Source organism: Enoplosus armatus, chromosome 13 (genome assembly GCF_043641665.1).
Source record: "Enoplosus armatus isolate fEnoArm2 chromosome 13, fEnoArm2.hap1, whole genome shotgun sequence".
In the NCBI taxonomy this organism is placed as follows: domain Eukaryota; kingdom Metazoa; phylum Chordata; class Actinopteri; order Centrarchiformes; family Enoplosidae; genus Enoplosus; species Enoplosus armatus.
In genome coordinates this window covers 15,653,109-15,675,849 of record NC_092192.1, presented here as the reverse complement: position 1 = coordinate 15,675,849, position 22,741 = coordinate 15,653,109, and the positions used below count along the sequence as shown (strand labels likewise).

The following is a 22,741-nucleotide window of genomic DNA, read 5'->3' as shown; positions in this document are numbered from 1 at the left end:
CCTTCGTATAGCCACATGTTTGCGGTTGCACGATATGCTTACTATCAAATTGTTTTTAAACATATGAATTATTAAGCCTCTTTTCACACACTTTTTAGTAGTCTGTAAGCAGACGCTGTCCATACCCCTCTGTTTGCTCACTTGAAGGTGGATGAATACTTAAAAGAAAACAAAGAGCTGTCAGTGGGTGATCTATTACTTTTAAATGAAAAGAATCCATGAAAGCCTATTGAACAAATATTGCTTAAACATCATTACTATGTGTGAATACATGTTACACATGCATGTTATATGAAGTACACTTTATCAGTATAACTGTGATCCCTCTGGCCCTTAAAATCCTAAAATGAAATTTCCTTCTTGTCTTTGGCTGTCTCAGTCACATTGCATATGTCCAAAAGACTGCGTTACAAAATCCCATTTGCTTTGAAACTCTAAAGCTAACCAGTCAGGTTTAGCTACCTACCTACGCTGGGAACACAATGACTCACAGGCCTTGCTCTTACATTCAATGTAACAGTAAGCCTGGGGCACCAGGAAATATTGGAAAACAACAGCTGTAACCATGTTTGAGGATACAAAGAATATGTGTAATGGTGGATAGTATTACAAACTACCATGTGTGGGAATATATGATAATCTGTCTAACATAAAACTTATTCTGATGGTCCTTTTTCCTTCTTTGTATCATAGCTCTCAGCCTGGGTAGGATGATTTAATAATACCTAACAACTCTCACTATCTCCTTTTTTTTCTGTAGCCTTGTGTGACATGCACCCGATGAGAGCCCTCTTCCTGATTCCCAGGAATCCCCCTCCGAAACTTAAATCCAAAAAATGGTGAGTAATCAACCATCGTGCTGTCTCCTTGATAGTCTTATTTAGATGTATCCTAGACATTTAAAAGGCTTCCTTCACGTGATGTGAAATATGTGTAGAAGGAGCAAAACCTTATTTGTATTGAAGTAATATGAGTTCTGCAATAATCAGTTTGCTAAATCCAACAAATATATGTTATAATGCCAAATATTACATGCACTGTAGTAATGTGATTACTCTGTTGACTTGATGTTTGAGAAAACAGGTTACTGCAGAGCAGCAATAACCAGGTTAAGTGCATGTAAACACACTTAATGAGAACAGCACTGCATAGAAAGAATGCTGCTTGTACATGAAGCGATCCAAAATTACAGGAGAAATTGTGATTTCTCAAAGCAGATGTGCTTCAGGTTGCTTTGGGTGCATTCGTCCCTCGATTGGGAAAGAGGTTATGTGCTTTGTCCCAGTATTGAGACAAATATGAGTGTGAGCAAGACAAGAAGCTGAAGGCATTTAAACTAATTTGTCATATTCTTTCTCCTACCCTGTTTTTTTGCTCCTTACTTTTCCTGCTACTCGTTAATGGACCCACTTAGTAGAGTTTGTGGTCCCACTGCCTTCAGAATGCAAAGTTTCTTTCACAATGTTTTTTGTAAGTTGAATTCGAAAGAAGCTGTCAGTCGATATTGTGTCGCTCAAAATGAACAATTATGCACCTACAAAAACATATGTAAGGGATAGACACAATAACATGAACTCAACAACTCTTGCTTATCATGTTTTAACATTATTGACCTCATATGGGTAATATTCATTGAATAGTTATTGTAGTGCATTGAATTTTATTTTTTTAGTGATCAAGTTGTTGTGCTCACGTTTTAGTTAGTAACTTAGTTTAGTCAGTTACAGAAAGTGAGTGAGAAGACAGTTGTTGGATCAGGAATCACAGCTGTCAATAACCGCCAAGCTGTTCCGTGCCTCCCTGCCCCCCCTCACTAGTTTATCATCCTCTGACCTCCCCCTTCCTCCCAGGTCCAAGAAATTCATTGACTTTATAGAGGGCTGTCTCGTGAAGACATACCCCAGCCGACCATCCACAGAGCAGCTTCTCAAGCACTCCTTCATCAGGGACCAGCCCACTGAGCGGCAGGTCCGAATTCAGCTCAAAGACCATATTGACCGTACTCGCAAGAAGAGGGGAGAGAAAGGTAAGCAAATAAGATGCAAAGAGCCCAAATGGGTGTAACCCAGGCTACATGGTCTCTTCATGGACATTGATCAAATGAAGTGTACTGTAGGTTAGTATGCCACAATGTTTTTTCATGTAATGTTTGACTTTGCTTTGTTCAATTTTTCTTATAGAAGAGACGGAGTATGAGTATAGTGGTAGTGATGAAGAGGATGAAAATCGTGGAGATGACAGAGAGTCAAGGTAATTGCAGTTTATGATTTCTGTGTAAGTAGTATGAATCCTTGACTTGTGTTCTCTGTGCAAATGATCGTCCCCCAAATCCTCTCCCTCATATCTTCAATTTTGGTCATTAGTTCAATCCTCAATGTGCCCGGTGAGTCCACCCTGAGACGGGACTTCCAGCGTCTGCAGCAGGAGAACAAAGAGCGCTCGGAGGCTCACAAGAGGCAGCAGGCCCAACTGGCTGCACAGCGTAGGGACCCTGAGGAACACAAGAGACAACTGTTGCATGACCGACAGAAACGCATTGAGGAACAGAAGGAACAGCGTCGCCGACTTGAAGAGGTAATACTCAACCAGGGAATTGATACTTTCTCAAACACTGCGCCAAGAGAGAAGTACTTACAGCACATAACTCTCCCTAAAACTACAACTTGACATTTTTACATTTCTGCTTTTGTATGGCTTAGTCAAAGGACATACAGTGTGTTAATTAGTCTATAACTTTAGAGGTGCTGGTAGGTGTATTTTTTTAACTTTGTAGATAGCCAAAATAACGGTTTCCCCCTGCTTCCAGTCTGTATGCTAAGCTTCATACTTAATACACAGACATGAGATTGGTATCAATCTTTTCATCCAACTCTTGGCAAGAAAGCAAGAAAACAAATAAGCGTATTTTTCAAAATGTCGAACTATTCCTTAAGGAAAGCAAAGATATTTTTCTTGCCTTTATTGTAACTTTTTTTTCTGTCTTGTCGTTACTGTAAAGTTTTTGACACAACACTAGACACAGTCCTATATTGTCCCACATTATTGCAATACTGCATGCAGTACTGAGATTTGACGTCTGGTACCTGTAAAATAAAATGCTACATAAACTCAAAACTGATTATAAAAAGCAAATCACTAGAAAGAAGGATTACAAAGTTCCCAAACTGTGAATAGAGCAATATTTATAATATTTACAAAAAGTAGGTGTGTTTTAGGGACATAGTTGTTATGTATTGTCAGGGATAGAACAATGGTGCCCGTGATCTTATTTCCACCGTTGACCTTGATTTTGTAATTAATTGTAATCCTGCACATTTTACCAGAGGCTCATGATACTAATACATTATGCAACACGACCGTACATTTTTAATTCAAAGCAAAACTGTACCAAGCAACGAAATTATCAGGCTCCTTGTCTGTAATGTGTCTGATCTTCAGCCACTTAACTACTTGCTGTTTTATTTGCCCCTTTTATCAAGTCCAATCCTCAGGTCAGTATTTGATTTGCCATTGCTTGCTTTGGTCTTAAGTGCAAAGCATTTATGATTTGCCCTCTATTGTGGGCCCTACTAAACTTTATGTAATAAGCTGGATGTATAAACTACGGGCATAAATAATAAATTATTAAAACTGAATGAATAAAAAAAACTTGTAAGAGTAACAATGTTTGAGTAGCTTAGATTTTGAAATGAGGCCTATGCAATACATGTAAAACACACCAGTATACTGTACCTATCCATAAGGTTTTTTTCTGTCGCTAACTCAAAGCCTCCATCACTCAGTACTAGTTGCTAGTACTCAACAAAAGCTCAGATCATCTTCACAGGCAACAGTACCTTTTCAACATTTTGTTCACTAACATTCATAGTTAAATAAGTAGGTAAACAGTGAGATTATTTAAAGTGAAAGAAATCAACAGTATGAACTATGATTTATTAATTCTGCAAACAGTGAGCGAGATGTTTTGTGAGTATGATGTTTGTAAAATGCATGGAAACTGCAGTTTCACCCTTAAGGAGTGTAGAGATTAGTGAGTTGTATTAGTGGCTCAAGATTCAGATTTTCTCTACACTAAAACCACTAATCTGCATGTTATGAGGGCTGTGAGGCCCGGTAGGCTGCATAGTATTAAATTGACTAATGTAAGGCATAGAAACACACACATGCTATTTTTTTACAATCTGTGTCTATTTCCTGAGGCTGTAAGGTTGAAAAAGCAAGCCAGTTAACAAGCTTGCTGTAGTGAAGCTAAAAAAAACAGTGTAACGAAGAAATGATTAAAAATCACATGACATTCACAGTTAAAAAGTCCATGCAGAAACATATGATAATGATTACAAGTTGGCCATCCCAGATCTGGATCACTAGTGAAACATGATCAGTTTATCCTTTTATATTTTATTGTGTCACCTGAAATGATACAGATTCCAACTGACTTTGGTGATTAAAATGCTTACATGGTAGTTAAATATTGTAGCAGTTGACTTAAAGGATTGATATACACTTGAAATGTTGCCAATATTTTACATCTTGCTTTGAAATTTTATCTAATATAGAGTTGACAAAAGCCTTGTACAGTCTGTAGTCATTAGCTCTTACTAGCCATCAGTTTATTGACTTGCTGGTGGAGTCTGATGATCATGATCATTTTATATTTCACGTTACCACATGCATCAAACAAATATAGGACTCTTTAGAAACATGCCACTCTATAATTTTTGTGTTAGATTGTGATTTGTTATTGACCAACATATGGGCCTTGGGAGCAAATATTGATGCAGACGTGAAGGACAGCGAAATTAGATAAAGATTTTGTGTTCATGCTGCGATTTAATTGTTAGAGTTGAGGTATCACTTTAAAACATGATTTTAGAAATGATTTAAGTAAAGGTTATGTATGTTGCTGAAGATTTTCAAAGACATACTTACATAATTCAGCTCATTGGTGGGCTGACAAAGTGTCAGCAGCTGTGAAATGTTTGAGGAGGTATGTGGGATTTGAATGAGGCACACATAATTACACTGATATTGGTATTATATTATTATAAGTATTGTGCTGTATTGTTATGGTATTTTACAGCAGTAATATTGAACTCCCCTAATATACCTCCACCTCCTCCTCTGTCTTCTCTGGCTCTTCTGTTCAACTGTGAAGTGCCAACAACAAGAGATCTGAGTGTTTTGTGTCACTACCAAGTGGGAGGTTCTCATTTCACCACAAAGAACAAACCTTGTTGTTTCAATGTCCTTTTTTAAAAAGCAGATGAAGACAGCTCTCTGCCAAAAGTGAATAACTGTGGTCAGTTCGAGTTTGAATCAAAGCAGCGCACTTAGAAGATGATTAGGATGCAATAGGTGTGTGTGTGTTTGTCTGTGTGTGTGTTTGTGAGAATGACTCACAGCCTCTATTCTCTGCCTTGCACTCTCACTCCCTTTATTTCTTTTTTTCCAGCTCTTTGCACAAAAAACAAGGGAGGGTTTGCTTATAAGCAGGCTATCCGTTATAAATTCCCCCGTGCAAACATAGCCTCTTTGCTCATTTCTCTTTTTCCTGTCACCCTTTTTCTCCCAGCAACAGAGAAAAGAGCGAGAGATGGTGAGGCAGCAAGAAAAAGGTCCCCATCGGAGACTTGACGATATGAGACGGGAGGAAGATAGAAGGTTGGCTGAGAGGGAGCAGGTAACCAACCACAGGAGACGTGGGGCTGCAATCAGCCAATCAGTTTGAAGTGTGGGTGTGTCCACCAGCAACACTGTGCAAGTTGCTCTGGTGGTGAAATTCCATGAGTTGGTTGCCATAGCAGCAAGGGTCTAAATTAGTGTATTTATTCAGAGATGAGTTTTCTGTGGGTGAGCTCTCTGCGTCTCTTATGCTCTGTTTCCAGTCTACCCTCAGTAACACAAGAGTCTGGCATCATAGCACCATCACCTTGTAGTGCCAGATACTGATTTTATGTTAGTATAGTACCTCACAACAATCACAATGTACTGCTAAATATTTTAATGACTCTTAATCTAGTAATTGACCACAATTGATATGTAGTGTTGCTAGACAGTGATATTATGTTTAATGGTAACTTGTCTCTTACAACTTTTTTTAGTGCTTTCGATTTTTATCAGTGCTTTCTGTTGTTTACTGGAATAACATTACATAACTCTTACCCTCCCATCTTCTACCCTTCCCCCATATACTTTCATTTATGTTTTCCCATGTAAATGCCTATCTTTCCTGCCTCTTTACTTTTCCTCAGGAGTTTATCAGACATAAGTTAGAAGAAGAGCAGCGGCAGTTAGAAATCCTACAGCAGCAGTTGCTTCAGGAGCAAGCACTACTTATGGTAACTAGTCCTCACTACTCCGTTATCATTTATTGTTTTGACTGCAGAGGTTTCCATGTCCTCTTCTTGGTTATAATGCCTCATCAGTAAAGGAGATTTATTGATCAGCACTGAAAAATACCTGTGTATCCTCACAACAATATGTTTTTTTTCTGTATTCGTCAAAACAAACACTGCAGTGTTACATGTCTGCTTGTGTTTGGGGGAGATGCGTTTAGGTGGAGTAAAAGGCAGCTCAAATGAATACTTTAACAGTCAGATTGTAACCACTCGACTTGTATTTATAACAAAATAAGCAGATTCAGGTTCTAGATGTGCAGCACCTTGATGTAGATATGCTCTACTTGTTGCAGCTCCCACAATACTGCCTGTCTTGAAAAGGCATGCACTGACCTAGATTTTGGGGCAGTTTTGAGCAGATTTCAGTGTATTAGTGTAAATATTGCTTATATTGAAGGGAAGAATTGCCACACTCGTGACATCTTTGTTTGAGCTAGCTCCTGTGGAGCATAGGAGTTGCTGTCATATGGTTTGAGCTCTTTGTTCCTGTTTTTTAGAGGGAGAAAGAATCCAATCCTCACTACTGTATGCATAAGGCAATTTAGATGTTTTTCACACATCCCTCCTAGGTTACACTCACACATAATCCCTGTGTATATGCATATCTCCATAGCGACCAGAGCACAGGGCATCCACAGGGCAGTGTCCGTGGAGTAGTTTTGGGGGTTCACTGCCATGGATAATTAGCAGAGATGATGTGTGCAGCAAACCCCCAGGGACAGTGCTGTGAGGCAATTTTGACATACTGGCCACAGATGGTATTACATTGACCCCAAAAAAACTTTTCCTTGTGCAAGTCATTACAAAAAGAACAACTGTAAAGCAATGAATGATTCTTTGTATTATCAGAATTTGATCAATTTCGTTCAGGCTCTTACGTAAACATTCTCAACCAGCACTCTGGTGCACAGAGGAATTCATTTTACATTAACGCATTTTGATTAAAAATTACACAGTTAATCAATAAACAGTAGTCTCATTCGTGACTCTGCCTTTTCCTTCCAACGAAAGACATTATGAAAGCATGCAACTGTTAGCTCGATGGAGTTCGGTGGTCAATGTGAAGCAATTGCGGCATAGCGCCATCTCCTGGAACACCAAGTCCGTTCAATTTCTTCAGTTCAGTGTCACGAGAGTTGTAGGAAACTCGTTCTGTCTTTATTTTTTCGGTAGTGATATTTTACTCACTACGCAGAACATGTGGGCCATGTGAGAGCATTATAGTAACGAGTGAATCTAGTGCTTTGCTGGCTTGGCCCCCAGTAATTTTCTTATGAACACAGTGGCCATCAAAAGGCTGGAAGACCTGTGCCTTCAACTCGCAATGAAAAACCAATAAGTCAACTGACTCACTTTTACACTGTCTGTTTAGTATGCAGCACAGAAAGGTTTAGCTACAGACACAATCAATATTTTTTTGATGTGGGTTGGTAATTGACTGCTGTAATATTAATAGGAGTACACTCTTAGAGATGATAAAGTTTGTCCAAAACATTTATTTTCTCAATGGATGAAATCAGATCAGATAAATATGCAAACCTCTACCTGTAGTTTTAAGTGAATGAGGACTTACTTTTTGCAGATGAGTTGGTTTGCTTATGACCTGTGTCCAGTCTGAGGCAAGCAACGTCTTGACTACAGTGTGTTTCTTTGCTCAGGAGTATAAGCGCAAGCAGCTGGAGGAACAGCGTCAGTCAGAGCGACTGCAGAGGCAGCTGCAGCAGGAGCATGCCTACCTGGTGTCTCTGCAGCAACAGCAGCAAGAAAAGAAGCCCCAGCTCTACCACTATAACAAAAACCTGGAGCCCAACAACAAACCGACTTGGGCCCGTGAGGTAGCAGTGTTACTTACATTAGAAGCATTACACACCACAGTCCAAACTACTGCATGCTGGCCTACAGAGTAGATCATTCTTTCACTGTCGTCCTTATTTCAGGTGGAGGAGCGAAGTAAGCTCAATAGACAGGGTTCACCAAAGATCTGCACCACTGTCTCTGACACTGCCATCCAGTTGCGCTCTGACTCAATCAGCCAATCCGGAGTGGTACAGTCTGCTCAGACCCCCCCAATGCAGAGGCCTGTTGAACCCCAAGGCGGGCAGGGAAAGGTGGGTGTTTGCAAGTGTTTCAGTTGATTAAAATCGAGACAAACAATGGAAGATACAACTGCTTCTGCCGTCTTTGCCCCAGTTCTTCAGCTGCTTTACCCTTCATTGTCTATGCTACCTTATTTACGCCTTCTTTATCTTCTTTTCCCTCCTTTCCCTCTCCACTCATCTGTAATCACATGTTTAAAATTCACCTTGGAATACAACCTTGCATTCTTCTCCACCTCGGCCTGCTTCTCCGACTGTCTTGTGCGCTCTTCCTTCTGCTCGGCTGCTCCTCCCTCCTGGTGTGCTGCTGCTGCTGCTCCTGTCCTATGCAGTTCCAGATGGCTCACTTGGTTCCACTGAAGCCTTATGCTGCCCCTGTCCCTCGCTCCCAGTCCCTCTGTGATCAGCCCACTAAGACCATGTCCGCCTTCCCCACCCAGGATCCCTCCCTTACCCCCACACCCCGCCCCATCCACTCTAGAGAGCTGGTGCGTCAAAACTCAGACCCCACTTCTGAAACCCCCGCCCCACAGGCACACCAAATCAGAGAGGATCGCGGCCCCTGGATCCGCCTGCCAGATGTGGAACTCCCACCCAAGGTAAGATCTAGGGGCTGGTTTTGACTCCGCAGTAAGTGCACTAACCCAAAACACTTATTTTTAACAAGACTCCCATATCTACACACAAATGTCATGTTAGCTGGGCTACAGCCAGTAACCTGACAATGAAAGGTGTCAGTTTTAAGAAATATAAACTCTTGTTTACCTCACAGAGTAGCTTTTGGAACAATTTTTCCATCCACTGCCCTGACCTGTACCCACATGCTTACATCTAGGAAAAACTCCTGACCAGTTGAGGATTAAGTTTATGTGAATACCTTCAAAGGAGGTTTATGCGATAAAATCCTCAGTGCATCTTTGGTGCACTAAAGGCTGCTTGCTCAACCTGACGACAGGCAACAGTGGTTTAAAACAAAAAAAACATCTTTGGTCATTTTCTAAACTGCTAAATGTAACTGACTATGACGCTGCTGTCCTCAGATCCCCCAGAGGACAGCGTCTATCGCCACTGCTCTCAACACCAACCTGACGTCTGGCATAAGGCACCCAGTAAGAGCCAGGTACTGAAGACAGCCAAATGATTTGATCAGATGTTTCCTTAAATTAGTGCCTCCTAAAAGGTGGTATGTTTTAATGATGACTTAACATAAGTGATTTATATCCTCAATGTATCTTCATGGCAGCAATCCAGATCTCAGCCGCAATGATCGCTGGGAGAGAGGAGACAGTATCAGCATCATATCTAATCTGCCTCAGACTGGCTCTCTCGAGAGGCATCGCATCCTCAGTGAGTCCCTGTCTCCCCAGTGCTATTTCTCTGCAGACTGTCTTTGCTGTAAGTCTGATTTCAGTATTCTAACTATACTCTACAACATTGTTATTTGCAGGTTCCTCCAAAATGGAGTCACCCGTTCTCTCCCATGATAGTCGTCATAAGCCAGGGGAGTCTCGCACCTCCTCCCGCCCTGGGCGCCCTGCTGTAAGTGGTTCTTTCAAACAGACATTATACTGGCTGTCTCTCCACTATCCCCTACTTATGAAATCAGTTTTAACATTGCTGAAGGGGTGCATGCAACACATATTATTTAATTCTAAAATGAAAAGCATGAACTTCCTGTACATGTGCTCAGTTTGATCTCAAAGGCACTCTTTGTGTAAATTGACATATAGTATACTAACTGACGGTCTTCTCCTCACATTACCATTCTTTTACACTTCATGTGCACTGTTGCTGTTTCCCTTCCTGTTTCTCCTCTTCTCAAATCTTTGTTGACTTTACCTCGAATACAGAGTTACAAGAGAGCTATAGGGGAGGTTAGTATCCCTGTGTCTTTGTGTGTTGTGCAACGTTCAGTGTTCATGCATGAGTTTGTATCTGCATTCATTGACCGTAGTACATAGAATTAATTGCATGCACTACATTGTCTTCATTTGTTGGTTAAATATTTTGTCTTTGAATGAAATTCCAGTCTTTACATCAAGACCTTTTTAATGTGTTTGCATTTGCACTACTATGTGGACATCTCACATGCCTCAAAATCATTTCAAAATATCATCAGGTGACTGGAGTGTTGGGAGTTTTGAGTCTGGACTTACATTGGCACTGTGTCTGAGCCCGCTCTCCTGACGACCCATCACCTTCACTTGTATCTGGATTGTCTTTCACATTAGTAGTGCATGCATTACTGTTGCATTATTTTCTACTTTCTTTAACAGCTGAGATTATGTTTAAAACATTTTTTGAATGCATTCTTAAAATATATGGTGGTGTATGTGTATGTGCAGGACCATGGCCTCTTTGCCAAGGAGCGTGCTGAGGAGCAGCCAAGGCCCCCAGTCAAGGCCAATGATTACTCCTCCTCTTCGGAGAGCAGTGAGAGTAGTGAGGAGAGCGAGAGTGGCGAGGGAGCAGAGGAGGAAGAAAGCCCCACAGACCGGTAATACAAACACCTACAAATACTAACAATTCAGGAAGCAAAGAATTGTTTTTATTTGTCAACTGTACTTTAAAATAAAGTATTAAATTCTTCACGTAAAAATGCGTTACTCTCTTTTCCATTATGTCATCCTTGACTTCTATTCCTCTTTTGATTTCAGTCACAGGGACGCAGACACTGATTCAGTCAACACCATGGTGGTTCATGAAGACGAAGGCGAGGGGGGAGAGGGAGAGCAAGCTGGAGGCTATGGGGATCAGACCATGCTGGTGCAGAGGGTGAGTCATCTGTATATGTAATGATACTAAAATGCATTATGAATAGATGGAAAAATTACCGCAATACATGTCAAAGAATATTACAAAACAGCAAGACAATTTGTTGTTTGATGTTATATGTTTTTTTATTTACACACTTAACTGACCAAAGAAAGAAGACATGGCGTTATGTGGAGCCACTTTTCATGCACCCATAATAAAGTTTGATAGCAGATTAAAATTAAGATGTCTAAAACATCAGCCATGACCGTCAGGTTTCACTGTACCTCCTTCAAAGCCAATGAGCATCTTTGTAGATTCAACGCTTTGCACCAATGTTCAAAAAGCACTCAGGAAGAAATTAATCACAGGAGGAGGCAGACATACAATACATTGCCAAGTTAGCTATCAATAGATCATAATGTTATGTGGCCACAGCTTCAGTATTACACATCTGTTGAGAAGCAGAATTTTAGGGCAAAGTAGTGCTGCTGGGTAGCTCACAGGAACTCAGCCCAAAGTTGACAATGAGAACTTTTGCAAGCCTGTTGTACATATTTACTGATCGTCTGTAAATGTGTATGTGTGAATAATGTTTCAACTGAATATTGTTTTATATTTTGTATATTACCTAAAGCCATCCTGTGTTGGGTTTGCATAAATCTTTGAGATTTCTGGGGAGACAGCAGTATGACTCAGTGACAGACGGCTTACATCTTGCAGGTGGCTCACGATGAGTTAAATGTGGGAAGTGTCGCCTTCACTGGAGTGCAATAGCTTTGCGTGTTTATGCATGTGTGTGTGTGTTTTTGAATATGCAAAGTGTCAGAAATTTGTGCCAAGCTACAGTTACATTACTGAATATGGAGTTATTAATTTGTCTGGCATTATAAATAAAATGGCAAACATTATACAGTACATATAAAGAAGAGGAATTTTGATTACTTTCACACATACAGTAAATATGCTGTTTTCTACAAACCTGTCAAACAGCACAGAAATTCAGCTGCTGCATGTTAGAACAGTGGCCCACAAAATAGAGGGTGTAAATTATCTTTGGGACATTCATCAAGTACTGGGAATCTTTCTTAGAGAACATTATGTACAATTTACATATACTGTACATTTGATATAGATATTTTTGCCATATATGATTGGTATACAAACATTGAGAATGTACAATAATTGACCTGTACATGACCTGCTTTCAGTTTTTAAGGGCTTAAGCTTTACAAGCCGTGCAGATAGATCTTTTCTAGTCTTTTCATAGAGCATCAGTCATTTTAAAAACTAGTGTTTGAGATTCTTAGTATCATACAAAAAGTTTTTTTCCCCCTTTTTCCTTAATGTGGCAGCAAAACATTCCAACTCTTGCATGTTCAGTTTTCTCTTTTTAAAAGATATGAGACTTGAAAGCATCCACTGACATTAGGTTGTGCATGGCAGCTAGATTCTGGACAGCTGCATGTAAACAACTGTGGCACATCAGTTACATAAAAGACACAACAACTGGTGGGGTCTCCCAGTGTTAAGAACATGAAGTTGACTTTTTAAAGCAAGTTTGGTCACGACTGTTACTTTACTTCTTGTGGTTACTGGGGTGTGTTCACCAAACGGGTCATATCCTAGTATTTGGGGCAGCAGATTAGCCAACATCCAAGTCTGTCATTGACGTTATGTAATGCATGGAGTTGTGTGTGTGTGTGTGTGTTTCTCTTTTACCTGAAAGACCCCAGAGAAGCGGAGCCATAATGGTTACACTAACTTGCCAGATGTGGTACAGCCCTCCCACTCCCCCACTGATTCAGCCACTCACTCCTCCCCCGGGAAGGACTCTGTTTATGATGTAAGTTTTACTGATGCTAAGTATATCAGCCCTACATTCCTGGTTTATTTTTATGTGTTCTCTATCTGCCATCATTCCAGCCATGAAGTCCACCCATAACACATTTCATGATAATCAGTTCAGCTTGTTTGTGGACTATCATCACAAATATAGATCTTAAAACTGCTGTTTTAATGCCACATTGGCACAGAAAATATCAGTTTGGAACATTTTGTCTACTAAACTAAAATCTCCACAGACATGATGCTGACTTAAGCAACACTGTACAACTCATACACCCTCTCTGCTCCACCAGTATCAGTCCAGAGGTTTGGTTAAAGCATCTGGCAAGTCCTCCTTCACCACCTTTGTGGATCTGGGCATGTACCAGTCACCAGGAGGTACAGGAGATAACATGTCTATCACTGGTGAGTCAGAAGCTTTTCAGACTTGCAGCGACATCTGCCTGGAGCTCCTTGAACATTAAACAAGGAGCCTGCAGCTGATTGCAAAATATTCAATTCACCTTAACCTTTTACATTATTTCTCGTGAGATTGAGAGAATATTTTCTATTAAATTACAACATAAATTCTATAAAAATATAACTTGTTAATTGACTATAAATTCCCTTTAAAAAGGATTAATGGGAACATTGTGTCCAGTTCCAAACCTTGTACAATTTTGCCCTGGTTTGTATTTTCCTTCCCCAATTAAGCCATTTCTATTGCTGCCTCTGTGTTTAGGCTCCAGGTTTGAGCAGCTGAAGATGGAGGTGAGGAAAGGCTCCATGGTGAATGTCAATCCCACCAACACACGCCCCCCCAATGACACACCTGAGATCCGCAAGTACAAGAAGAGGTTCAACTCTGAGATCCTGTGTGCTGCGCTGTGGGGTGAGAACAGATTCAATAGTCGTATGTAAATGCAAAAAAACACCAAGCAAATGACATACCTTAAACTAACGTATTTCTCAAAATAGGAGAAAGCAGTAAGAGCCAGGTTATTTTAACCATTCTTATCTCGTGCTCAACATCCTTACAAAGAATTAAAATGTCAGCTCCAGCAGGGCTCTGGTTACAAATATGACTGAAAACATGTGACATGGAAATTAGATTTCAGGCCACAGGTGTACCTTTCGATTGCCTTAGTGTGACATTAATAACTCTTCATGAGAGAGCACGGTGTCTCTGCTTTCATTATCAAAGCAATCTTTATAAAATCAATTCCTGCTCTTCCAGCCTCTTCTCACAAGCTGTTTTCCATAAGCACCATCTATTACCTAGGTGATGACGTGTTGGGAAAAAGTTATATGAAATTTTTCTTTTTATGTGCCAAACTGAGTGTAGTGTAACAAAGTGCAATAGACTCAACAATACGACCTTCAACGTCCCTTTCCTCTATCTTCAAATAGGCTCACAGTAGTCATGGGTGACATCACACACAGTTACATCACATGTTCATTAAAGCTGTCTTTATTTCTCCTCTAAACAAAATGAAATATCATGGCGGTAGAGTTGCTGCAGGTTATGATGTGGAAATGATAATGTAAAATGAAAACGTACGAGATGTCCAATAACAGCTACTAGTTAATAGTTACAACACAGGTATACTGCAAAAATATTTTTAGCTGTGGCTCGAGGGAAGGCAATAATTACGATCATTTTATGCAGAATGAAAAAGCTATTTATTTTCGCACGTGTGTGTCCCCAGGTGTGAACCTGTTGGTGGGCACAGAGAACGGTTTGAAGCTGCTGGACCGTAGTGGTCAGGGCAAGGTTTACCCCCTCATCAACTCCCGCAGGTTCCAACAGATGGACGTCCTGGAGGGCCTCAACTTGCTCATCACCATATCAGGTCATTACTGCTGCTCATCGCCAGGCTGCTCTCACTACAGTTGGTTAAAGCTGTCTGTGCTTTTGGCACAAGACCGCTATCTTTAATGGGATGCCAAACACTAGATGCCAAATTGTGCTCATTCCGTCAGAGTGATTTTTTTTTGCATTGCATTTTGACTTTGCACCTAAATCACAGGAAAGCTCTTTTTATTTCTGTGCACTGTATATTAGGGCTTAGAGATATTGACATCACAATATATTTGAACTACCTCCTTTTCATCAGGATTTCTAAAAATGGGAAATATCAATATTTTTTACAATATACTGTATTAATAATTTGATGATATTTTGTTTACGATTACTGATGCTTTTGTCAGACATTTATATATAACACAATTTTGAGGAACAATCAGCAGTAATGTTAATCATGAGCAGAAAGATGCAGTCAACATGTTTCCTCAGCTAAAACATAAGTTTAGACATTTATGTAACTGTAAAGCAGTCTTTAAGAGTAGGAAAGACAATTTAAGTTAGCTATTACTATATTATGAGAACCAAACTATCTAGTTTCACATTAAATTCATGCTAAATTATATATCTTATTTATATTATATATTGCCTAAGCACCTTGATAGGGTCAAAAGATTATTTAAACCACAGTTTAAATGCATTTAAATTATTACTGAAATTAATCTCCTTTGTAATTGATCTCCCACTTTGTCTATTAAGGCAAGAAAAACAAGGTACGTGTCTACTACCTGGCCTGGCTGAGGAACAAGATTCTCCACAATGACCCTGAGGTGGAGAAAAAGCAAGGCTGGACCACTGTGGGGGAGATGGAGGGCTGTGTGCACTACAAAGTGGGTGAGTGACAGACGATGGCTGTTTATCACTGCTGTCTATTCTACTCCACACAAATTCTCATAAATGCATTTGGCAGAGTGAATTATTGATTACGAGTGTCTCATGTCAGATGGCCTTGTGGTTGTTTTGTCTAGTGAAATATGAGAGGATAAAGTTCCTGGTGATTGCTTTGAAGAATGCAGTGGAAGTGTATGCTTGGGCGCCCAAACCTTATCACAAATTCATGGCCTTTAAGGTAAGTCTCCCCTTTCCTATGAGCTGGATTAGTTATGCGAGATCAGTCAACCAGAAGAGCATTCAAGTTGATTGTGTTCTCACGTTCACTCTCTGCTTCCAAACCCCCTCCACTCCTTTTTATCCAGTCTTTTGCAGACCTGCCACACAGACCTGTCCTGGTCGACCTGACAGTGGAGGAGGGTCAGAGGTTGAAGGTCATCTACGGTTCTTGTGCCGGCTTCCATGCCATCGACGTGGACTCCGGAAACAACTATGACATTTATATCCCCGTTCATGTAAGTGGAACAGCTGTCAGACCGCAGTGTTTCGTGAGATGTGAAGCCTGCAGGAGATCATCCCTTCTGTTGTCACCTCAAACAGATCCAGAGCCATGTGACACCGCATGCAATTGTGTTCCTGCCCAGCTCAGACGGCATGGAGATGCTGCTGTGCTATGAGGACGAGGGCGTCTATGTCAACACCTACGGGCGCATCATCAAGGACGTGGTCCTGCAGTGGGGCGAGATGCCCACATCTGTTGGTGCGGGTCAAATCCAAAATCAAACTTGAATGGATAAAAATGGATGTATAAACTGTAAACAGCTTTCCTTGCACTAATGTTACATTTTGCCTTGCAGCTCATATCTGCTCCAATCAGATTATGGGATGGGGAGAAAAGGCCATTGAGATCCGTTCTGTGGAGACTGGCCACCTGGATGGTGTTTTCATGCACAAAAGAGCTCAGAGGCTGAAGTTCCTGTGTGAGAGAAATGACAAGGTAAGAGAGCCGACACATCAGGAAGGTCACTAATAGCAGCTGAATTTAAAGACGTTACTGACATACATGTCCTCTCGTGTCCTCAGGTGTTCTTTGCATCAGTGCGCTCTGGAGGCAGCAGCCAGGTGTACTTCATGACCTTGAACAGAAACTGCATCATGAACTGGTGAAGGAACAGCTGCTCTGGTCAGTGTGTGTGGAACCCAGCAGGGTTTGGAGAAGGAAGTGCATCAGAAATTCTCACAAACGCATGCACACAAATGTGAACACCTCTCTATCTTTCGCTCCAGCTCGCTCGCTCGCTCGCTCTCACTCACTCACTCACGCACTCATGCATCCAAAGACACAACTCTTACAGACAAACACACACACACATACGCAAACACAAACAATCTCTAAATCCATTCCAGCCTACACTCCTTAAGATACAGTTTCTACCGAGGCCCCCCATAACATTCTCCCTGGAATCATGAAAAGTCACTGATGAGCTTCAAATGTTAATACCACCTATTCATTTGTACTGTATATATTCTTGTCTTGATTTACTTTACTTGGTGGACCTGTGTTCAGTCGTGACTATTTAGTTCCTAATTGTGAAGTATGTTAAAAACATTCCTTGATGGTTCTACAGTACATTTTGAAGAAGGCATTATTTACCTATACTGTATGTTGAAATGAAGCTGTAAATAGGTAGCACCTTACACTTAGATGTGAATCATTTGCAGGCCTCTAATCTCCATTCAGTGTGTTGCCACCGGACACACGGACGTCAAATAATAAAATGCTGGAACGTCCATCTGGAGTGGCTTGTGGACCCCCATTGTTTTGGGGCTCCCACAATTTCGGAGAGGCTAAAAGGAAGGATTTAAAAGTATTAAACAGGGACATTAAAGTCAGAACAAAGTAGCTTGTTTAAATTCTTTATTAGAATAAAGAATTCTAATAAATCTACTGTCTACGATAGATAACGTAGACGGTAATCTGAAGTCCTGCTTTCACTAACTTTTTCTGGCCTAAATGGCAAATTATGTTGCGACTCTTAATCACGGCAAGATAGCCTTGAATGCTTCAAAATCCAAATAAATTTCAGTTTAAAAAAATGAATGAATAATAAAAACCAATCAGAAGTCTCATAAATGTGCAGTACTCAGAATCAGTACTGTGAAATCTCCTGCTTTGCCTTTTTTTCTATGGTTTAGTTGAAACCATCAGGCTTGTATCTAGACTTTTTGTTTTCATAGATTTACAAAATAAAAAATTTGTTATTTATATGTAGTGATTCTGTATTGGTATTAGCCTACTGGTATCCTTAATTTTACTGTAATTATATTGCTATTATATTGCAATATATGCTATTCTTGTGGAGTCTTTGTTTGAAGAGGGGAGTTCATGTATTTGGCTGGTAGTGTTAGGGAGTATGACAACATATGAGGACTTTGGAGAAAAGTGGAAGGAGGGTGTCACTGAGATTGAGGGAGATCATTTTCGGGGTCCTCTCACCCTCCTACCACAGTGATCTATTCTGCTGTATTATATTTCAGTTCTTAGACTATTTCGCTAGTGTGGATGTTTTTGTGAGAAGTGTTTGTCCAGGGGATTGCAGTAGAGCAGCTCTAAGTGTGGTATAGTTCATATTTGTCTTAGGCCAGTGGAAAGATTTAATGTAGGGTGACTCTGCACTACCACAGAGGACTCCATCTCATCAGGCACTTTGGAGAACACGGCTGAAACACATGAGACTTAATATATTTTATATCTATACATTCTGCCAAAGTTCACAGCATATTCTGCATCGGGGGTATGAATCAAGGCCAAAGGGGAATGGAGCTTAAACAGCGACTATGGAGATTTGAGAAGAAACTCTTCCTGCAGATCACAAACCAATGTTCCTTTCAGTACATCCAAAATGTCAGATGACTTCTCACTAATATTAGGGTGTCACGCTTTTTTTAGGGGAATTGACTGTCTGCTTTGTTGCATAAGGGACGTACTGTGTGCTCTCATACACCAGGCAGTATGATGGTAGAAGTATGAGGCAGCGTTATCAGGAAGTAGCCTGGTGATCTTCTGTCAACACATGACTCAAGCTTTTTGTTCACTTAGTTACAACAACACTGTGCTGCCACAGCACATTTTTAAAATCAAGATGGTTTTTCTTCACTCCTATCATGCATGTTATCAGCATGGAGTTGATGGGAAAATATCACATTTATCAACAAGTTAGTTCATCTGCTTTTAAATAGTTGCTGACATGTTAATGTTTAAAGAATGCAACTGTACAATTTTGTATGAAAAGCTTTTGGATATCATGAAAGGAATCTTGGCTCGTGATCAACGGGACAGTCTGATAAAAGTCGCGCTCCAAGCTAAGGAGATATATTTTATACGGTTGAAAAGAAAGCTATTAAGAACGCAGTATATGGTCAGGGCAGAGAGGGTTTAATCAAAGATTATATAAATAGATGGTTCATTTTACAAACTGTAAATGGGCATGGAAAGCACTTTCACTTCAGTAAAATTACATTTACAGATATATCTCGAGCAGATACTTTGGTGTGCATGTAAGCCATTGAAATAGAGTATATAGTACTGTAAAGTTGTTTTCCCCTTAAGCGAATGTGTTTTTATTCTTAAATATCTGTTCTGTGCCATGACCTACATTTCAAATGTTACAATTACAATCCACCAGGAGCTCTGGCACTCATGCTTTTTATGGTGAAATCATAATTTTTTATCTATCTGCCATGTTTACAGTTTAAGCAGTGCCTTGGAATTGGGAAGGCGAGAGGTTTAAGGATGGATTATGAGCCGCCCCCCCCAGGCACAACTACATTTGCTCCCTCGTTATGATTTATGTCCTGTGCCAGTTAAGTGCACTTAAGTCAAATCCAGAATATCCTGTAGATGGACTTGAAATGCTTTTTTGGCACCACATATATATATAACCTAAAATGATCAACTGACGATAATCCATTCAGAAAGTTGCAATAACAAAGAAGTAAAAACATGTCCAATGAATCCAGTGTAACATGTAAAGGATCTGCTCACCATGGGAGCCAGCATAGAGAAAAGCCATACGTGTGAAACGTGTTTGTAGAGAAAACTTAGTACTTGTGCACAGATCGAATTCACCTCTGTTTGTGATGTCTGCTCAGAAAATGTAGGTTCTTGCGGCAAAGATGAGGCTAAGCGCTTGTTCTTTAATGATGTTGATTGTGTAATCTTGCAGTGGGGAAATTAGCTTGATATATTCTGAGAAGCCTGTTTTATAAAATATGTAAATTAGTCTATATTGAGAAATAAAAGTGAATGTACATCTATAAGACAGATTTGTATTTATATAAAAATGTGTACCGCTCTATTAATCAAAGCACAATGTATTTTAAGGCAGAGAGATCAAAGCTATAATGGAGAGATGGAGTGTTTGTTTTTTTTCATTCACTCAGCAGTCGTCAAACTTGTCACTACGTAATCAGTCAAAGTAGTCGATAGTAAATCGAGTAGTCCGCTGAGACAGCTGTGTGTATGAGGACCGTGTCAATTACTGCAACATTTCTGTTGAGTTATCTACACAGAGAAATAGTGTCGTCTTGTTACCAGAAGAGTCAACTGTGGCTGTGATTCAGATGCTTGTGATTGCTGTTTTGATCTGGCCTCTGGTGTAAATGACCTGCGTGGGGTTGACAGGCTGTTGATATGCTCAGGTGACGACAGGGATCATCACACAGGTGGTGATGTGAAGGGCGTAATGTGAGGTTATTGGCTCTTGGCTTTGGGATTGTATCAAAAAAAAAAAAGGCAGCATTAAGGAAGTGAAAAGTGCATTAATCAATTAATGACAATTACAGATTACGGACAAAGACGATTGGTCAAGTTTTTAATGTGTTTTTGTCACCAGGTATGAAAGTCCTTAAAGGGGAACTCCGTCGATTTAGCATTGCACTTCTATAACATGGTCGGACTCACGTTGGACAAAAGTGTCAAAATCGAAGCGTATCATTATGAGGAGCGGGCTACAGAGGTCTGGTAAACTCACTTCTTTCTCCACACACTCAGATTATTTTCATTTTCAAATTTATTGTCTTCAGCCCCAACAGACAATTTATCAGACTTCTCACATAAAGCTTTATACAACTTTTATTCCATGTATGTAGTGGTACTCCTCAAACCTGTAAACAGACTTTGATTTGTAAAATCAGTGGAGTTCTCCTTAAACACGCATACTTGCATTTCATAATAAAAAATCCAATAAAATGTCTAACTAAAATACAGCTATTCATAAAAAAACAGCGTCATGTTTGTTTCATAATGCCATATTGCCTGATTTGTGTTGACAGTTGTTTTTCTGGATAGCATTGCAAGTAAATGACTTACCAATAAAAAATGCTATCAAAACGAGCTCCCAATCATAACTAATGCCTTGTAATAAATATCTGCTTCTAGTTTTTGGGGTGAGGTAATACAGTTTATCATCAGTCACTTCCAAATATTAAGCTTTCTAATTTCCTCTGTCTTTATGCAGCAGAAATTCTTATGATGGGTTGCGGTTTGTAACACAGAGTAGTTCTGGTTGTTGATTTCCCTAAAAGCACCTCAAGGTGTGAAAGTGCTATTTCATATTGTGCCAAGAGCCATTAAAAGACCTGAACCTCGCCACTCATTTGTTTTAGGGAAACTTGGTGTCAGTCTGACCACAGGCATGAACAGATTTGATCGCTCAGTTCATGTAACTTGGCTCTGAACAGCCAAGATGCACAAAGTGTGTCACCAGAAAGGAGGAGGCACCACTGAGTTGCAGGTGGAGCGACAGTCGTCCTGTCGGATGATGACATTTCTTTTTAATAAGCAATAGAAGCATTGGAACCAATCAAAACCGCGGCTGCCCATCTTGGTGTGACTTGCAGGACGTGATTCTTCAGTGGCCTTTGGCAGACTGAATGTAGGCTGGTTTGTGTGTCGCTTGTTACAGAAAACATTCTGTACTTAACTTTTGTTTGTAATCACAAGAATTAACTGCTTCTCTCTGTCAGTTCAACACAATCACCTGTTGGGATGCTTGTGCTTGTTTTGCTATAATGAAATCCCAGAAACTGCCTTCATGAACACTTAAGTATCGATAAATGGATGATAGATAATATTCTGAAGAGGCACTCCTCTCTCATAGCTTGTATTTCTAATCGATAACGTATGAATGGATTAGCAGCTGTAGCTGGGAGGGAGGCACATCAAACTTGGGGAGCTCTAAAACGACGTGGATCTTTGGACAGAACTACAATATCTATTATTCTTTTTCAATAACTTTTTTTTAAAGACTGTAAACATCTTTGCAATGTTTTAGTGTGTGTGCGCGTGTCTGTGTTACTTGTGAGAGGTTAACTCCAGATTGTATTTCATAGACTGATAAACTTTAAACTTTCAAAAGATTGTGTTGAATGAATTCATGTCTTAATACAGAATTGTTTGAAAAATAAAATACCTTGATCTCATTTTAGTCTCTCCTGGTTGTTTCATTTCTAGGTCTTCTGAAAAATGTCATAATACAATAGATATGCGTTTCAATGTATTACATGTCTTTGAAATATTATTTTTGGGGGGCCTCTGCTCAGGCTGAAGGTAGGCAGATTACATGAGGTCAGCTGGCCTCCACATACTAATAAGAAATGGTGTAAGTTGTCCTGCCCTAACAGCTGCAACAAAGGTAAAAGTCGAGCTAAGGCAATGCCAGTCAGACCGTCTGTACACGCCCACACAGTCCTGAGAAGAGGCCTAATTAGGCACAATAATTAAAACCCCTGTGGGGGTTTATCAGGCTGTGCAGGGCCTTTAACAATATAGTAGAACATGTGAAATATACGCCACCATGTGGTTAAAATCAGCTTGGACCTGTTCCTTTCACTGGATTTGTGTTACATATGACACTACTTTAAAAAGACGACTTTGCTTTGTTTAAAGAAAGTCACAATTTCCACAGGTC

General features: G+C 40.1%; 1 protein-coding gene across 2 annotated transcripts in view; it reads left to right on the top strand.

Annotated features, from left to right (window-relative positions):
• The window catches only part of mink1 (misshapen-like kinase 1), a 28,733-nt gene extending 7,686 nt beyond the window's left edge, over positions 1-21,047 (top strand). Inside the window, exons 8-31 of one of the 2 annotated variants that reach the window (XM_070916813.1) lie at positions 761-839; positions 1,851-2,026; positions 2,181-2,250; positions 2,364-2,574; positions 5,573-5,680; positions 8,057-8,233; positions 8,336-8,506; positions 8,827-9,093; positions 9,535-9,614; positions 9,738-9,841; positions 9,942-10,033; positions 10,345-10,368; positions 10,840-10,991; positions 11,158-11,269; positions 12,978-13,094; positions 13,390-13,501; positions 13,818-13,967; positions 14,785-14,928; positions 15,639-15,773; positions 15,908-16,008; positions 16,136-16,285; positions 16,371-16,530; positions 16,628-16,767; positions 16,854-21,047. In XM_070916813.1, the coding sequence (XP_070772914.1) occupies positions 761-839; positions 1,851-2,026; positions 2,181-2,250; positions 2,364-2,574; positions 5,573-5,680; positions 8,057-8,233; positions 8,336-8,506; positions 8,827-9,093; positions 9,535-9,614; positions 9,738-9,841; positions 9,942-10,033; positions 10,345-10,368; positions 10,840-10,991; positions 11,158-11,269; positions 12,978-13,094; positions 13,390-13,501; positions 13,818-13,967; positions 14,785-14,928; positions 15,639-15,773; positions 15,908-16,008; positions 16,136-16,285; positions 16,371-16,530; positions 16,628-16,767; positions 16,854-16,937 (3,116 nt within the window). In that variant the 3' untranslated portion in view covers positions 16,938-21,047. Of the gene's footprint in view, positions 1-760; positions 840-1,850; positions 2,027-2,180; positions 2,251-2,363; positions 2,575-5,572; positions 5,681-8,056; positions 8,234-8,335; positions 8,507-8,826; positions 9,094-9,534; positions 9,615-9,737; positions 9,842-9,941; positions 10,034-10,344; positions 10,369-10,839; positions 10,992-11,151; positions 11,270-12,977; positions 13,095-13,389; positions 13,502-13,811; positions 13,968-14,784; positions 14,929-15,638; positions 15,774-15,907; positions 16,009-16,135; positions 16,286-16,370; positions 16,531-16,627; positions 16,768-16,853 lie in introns of both variants that reach the window. The other variant, XM_070916812.1, reaches the window with a different exon arrangement.
• The last annotated feature ends 1,694 nt before the right edge of the window (positions 21,048-22,741 follow it).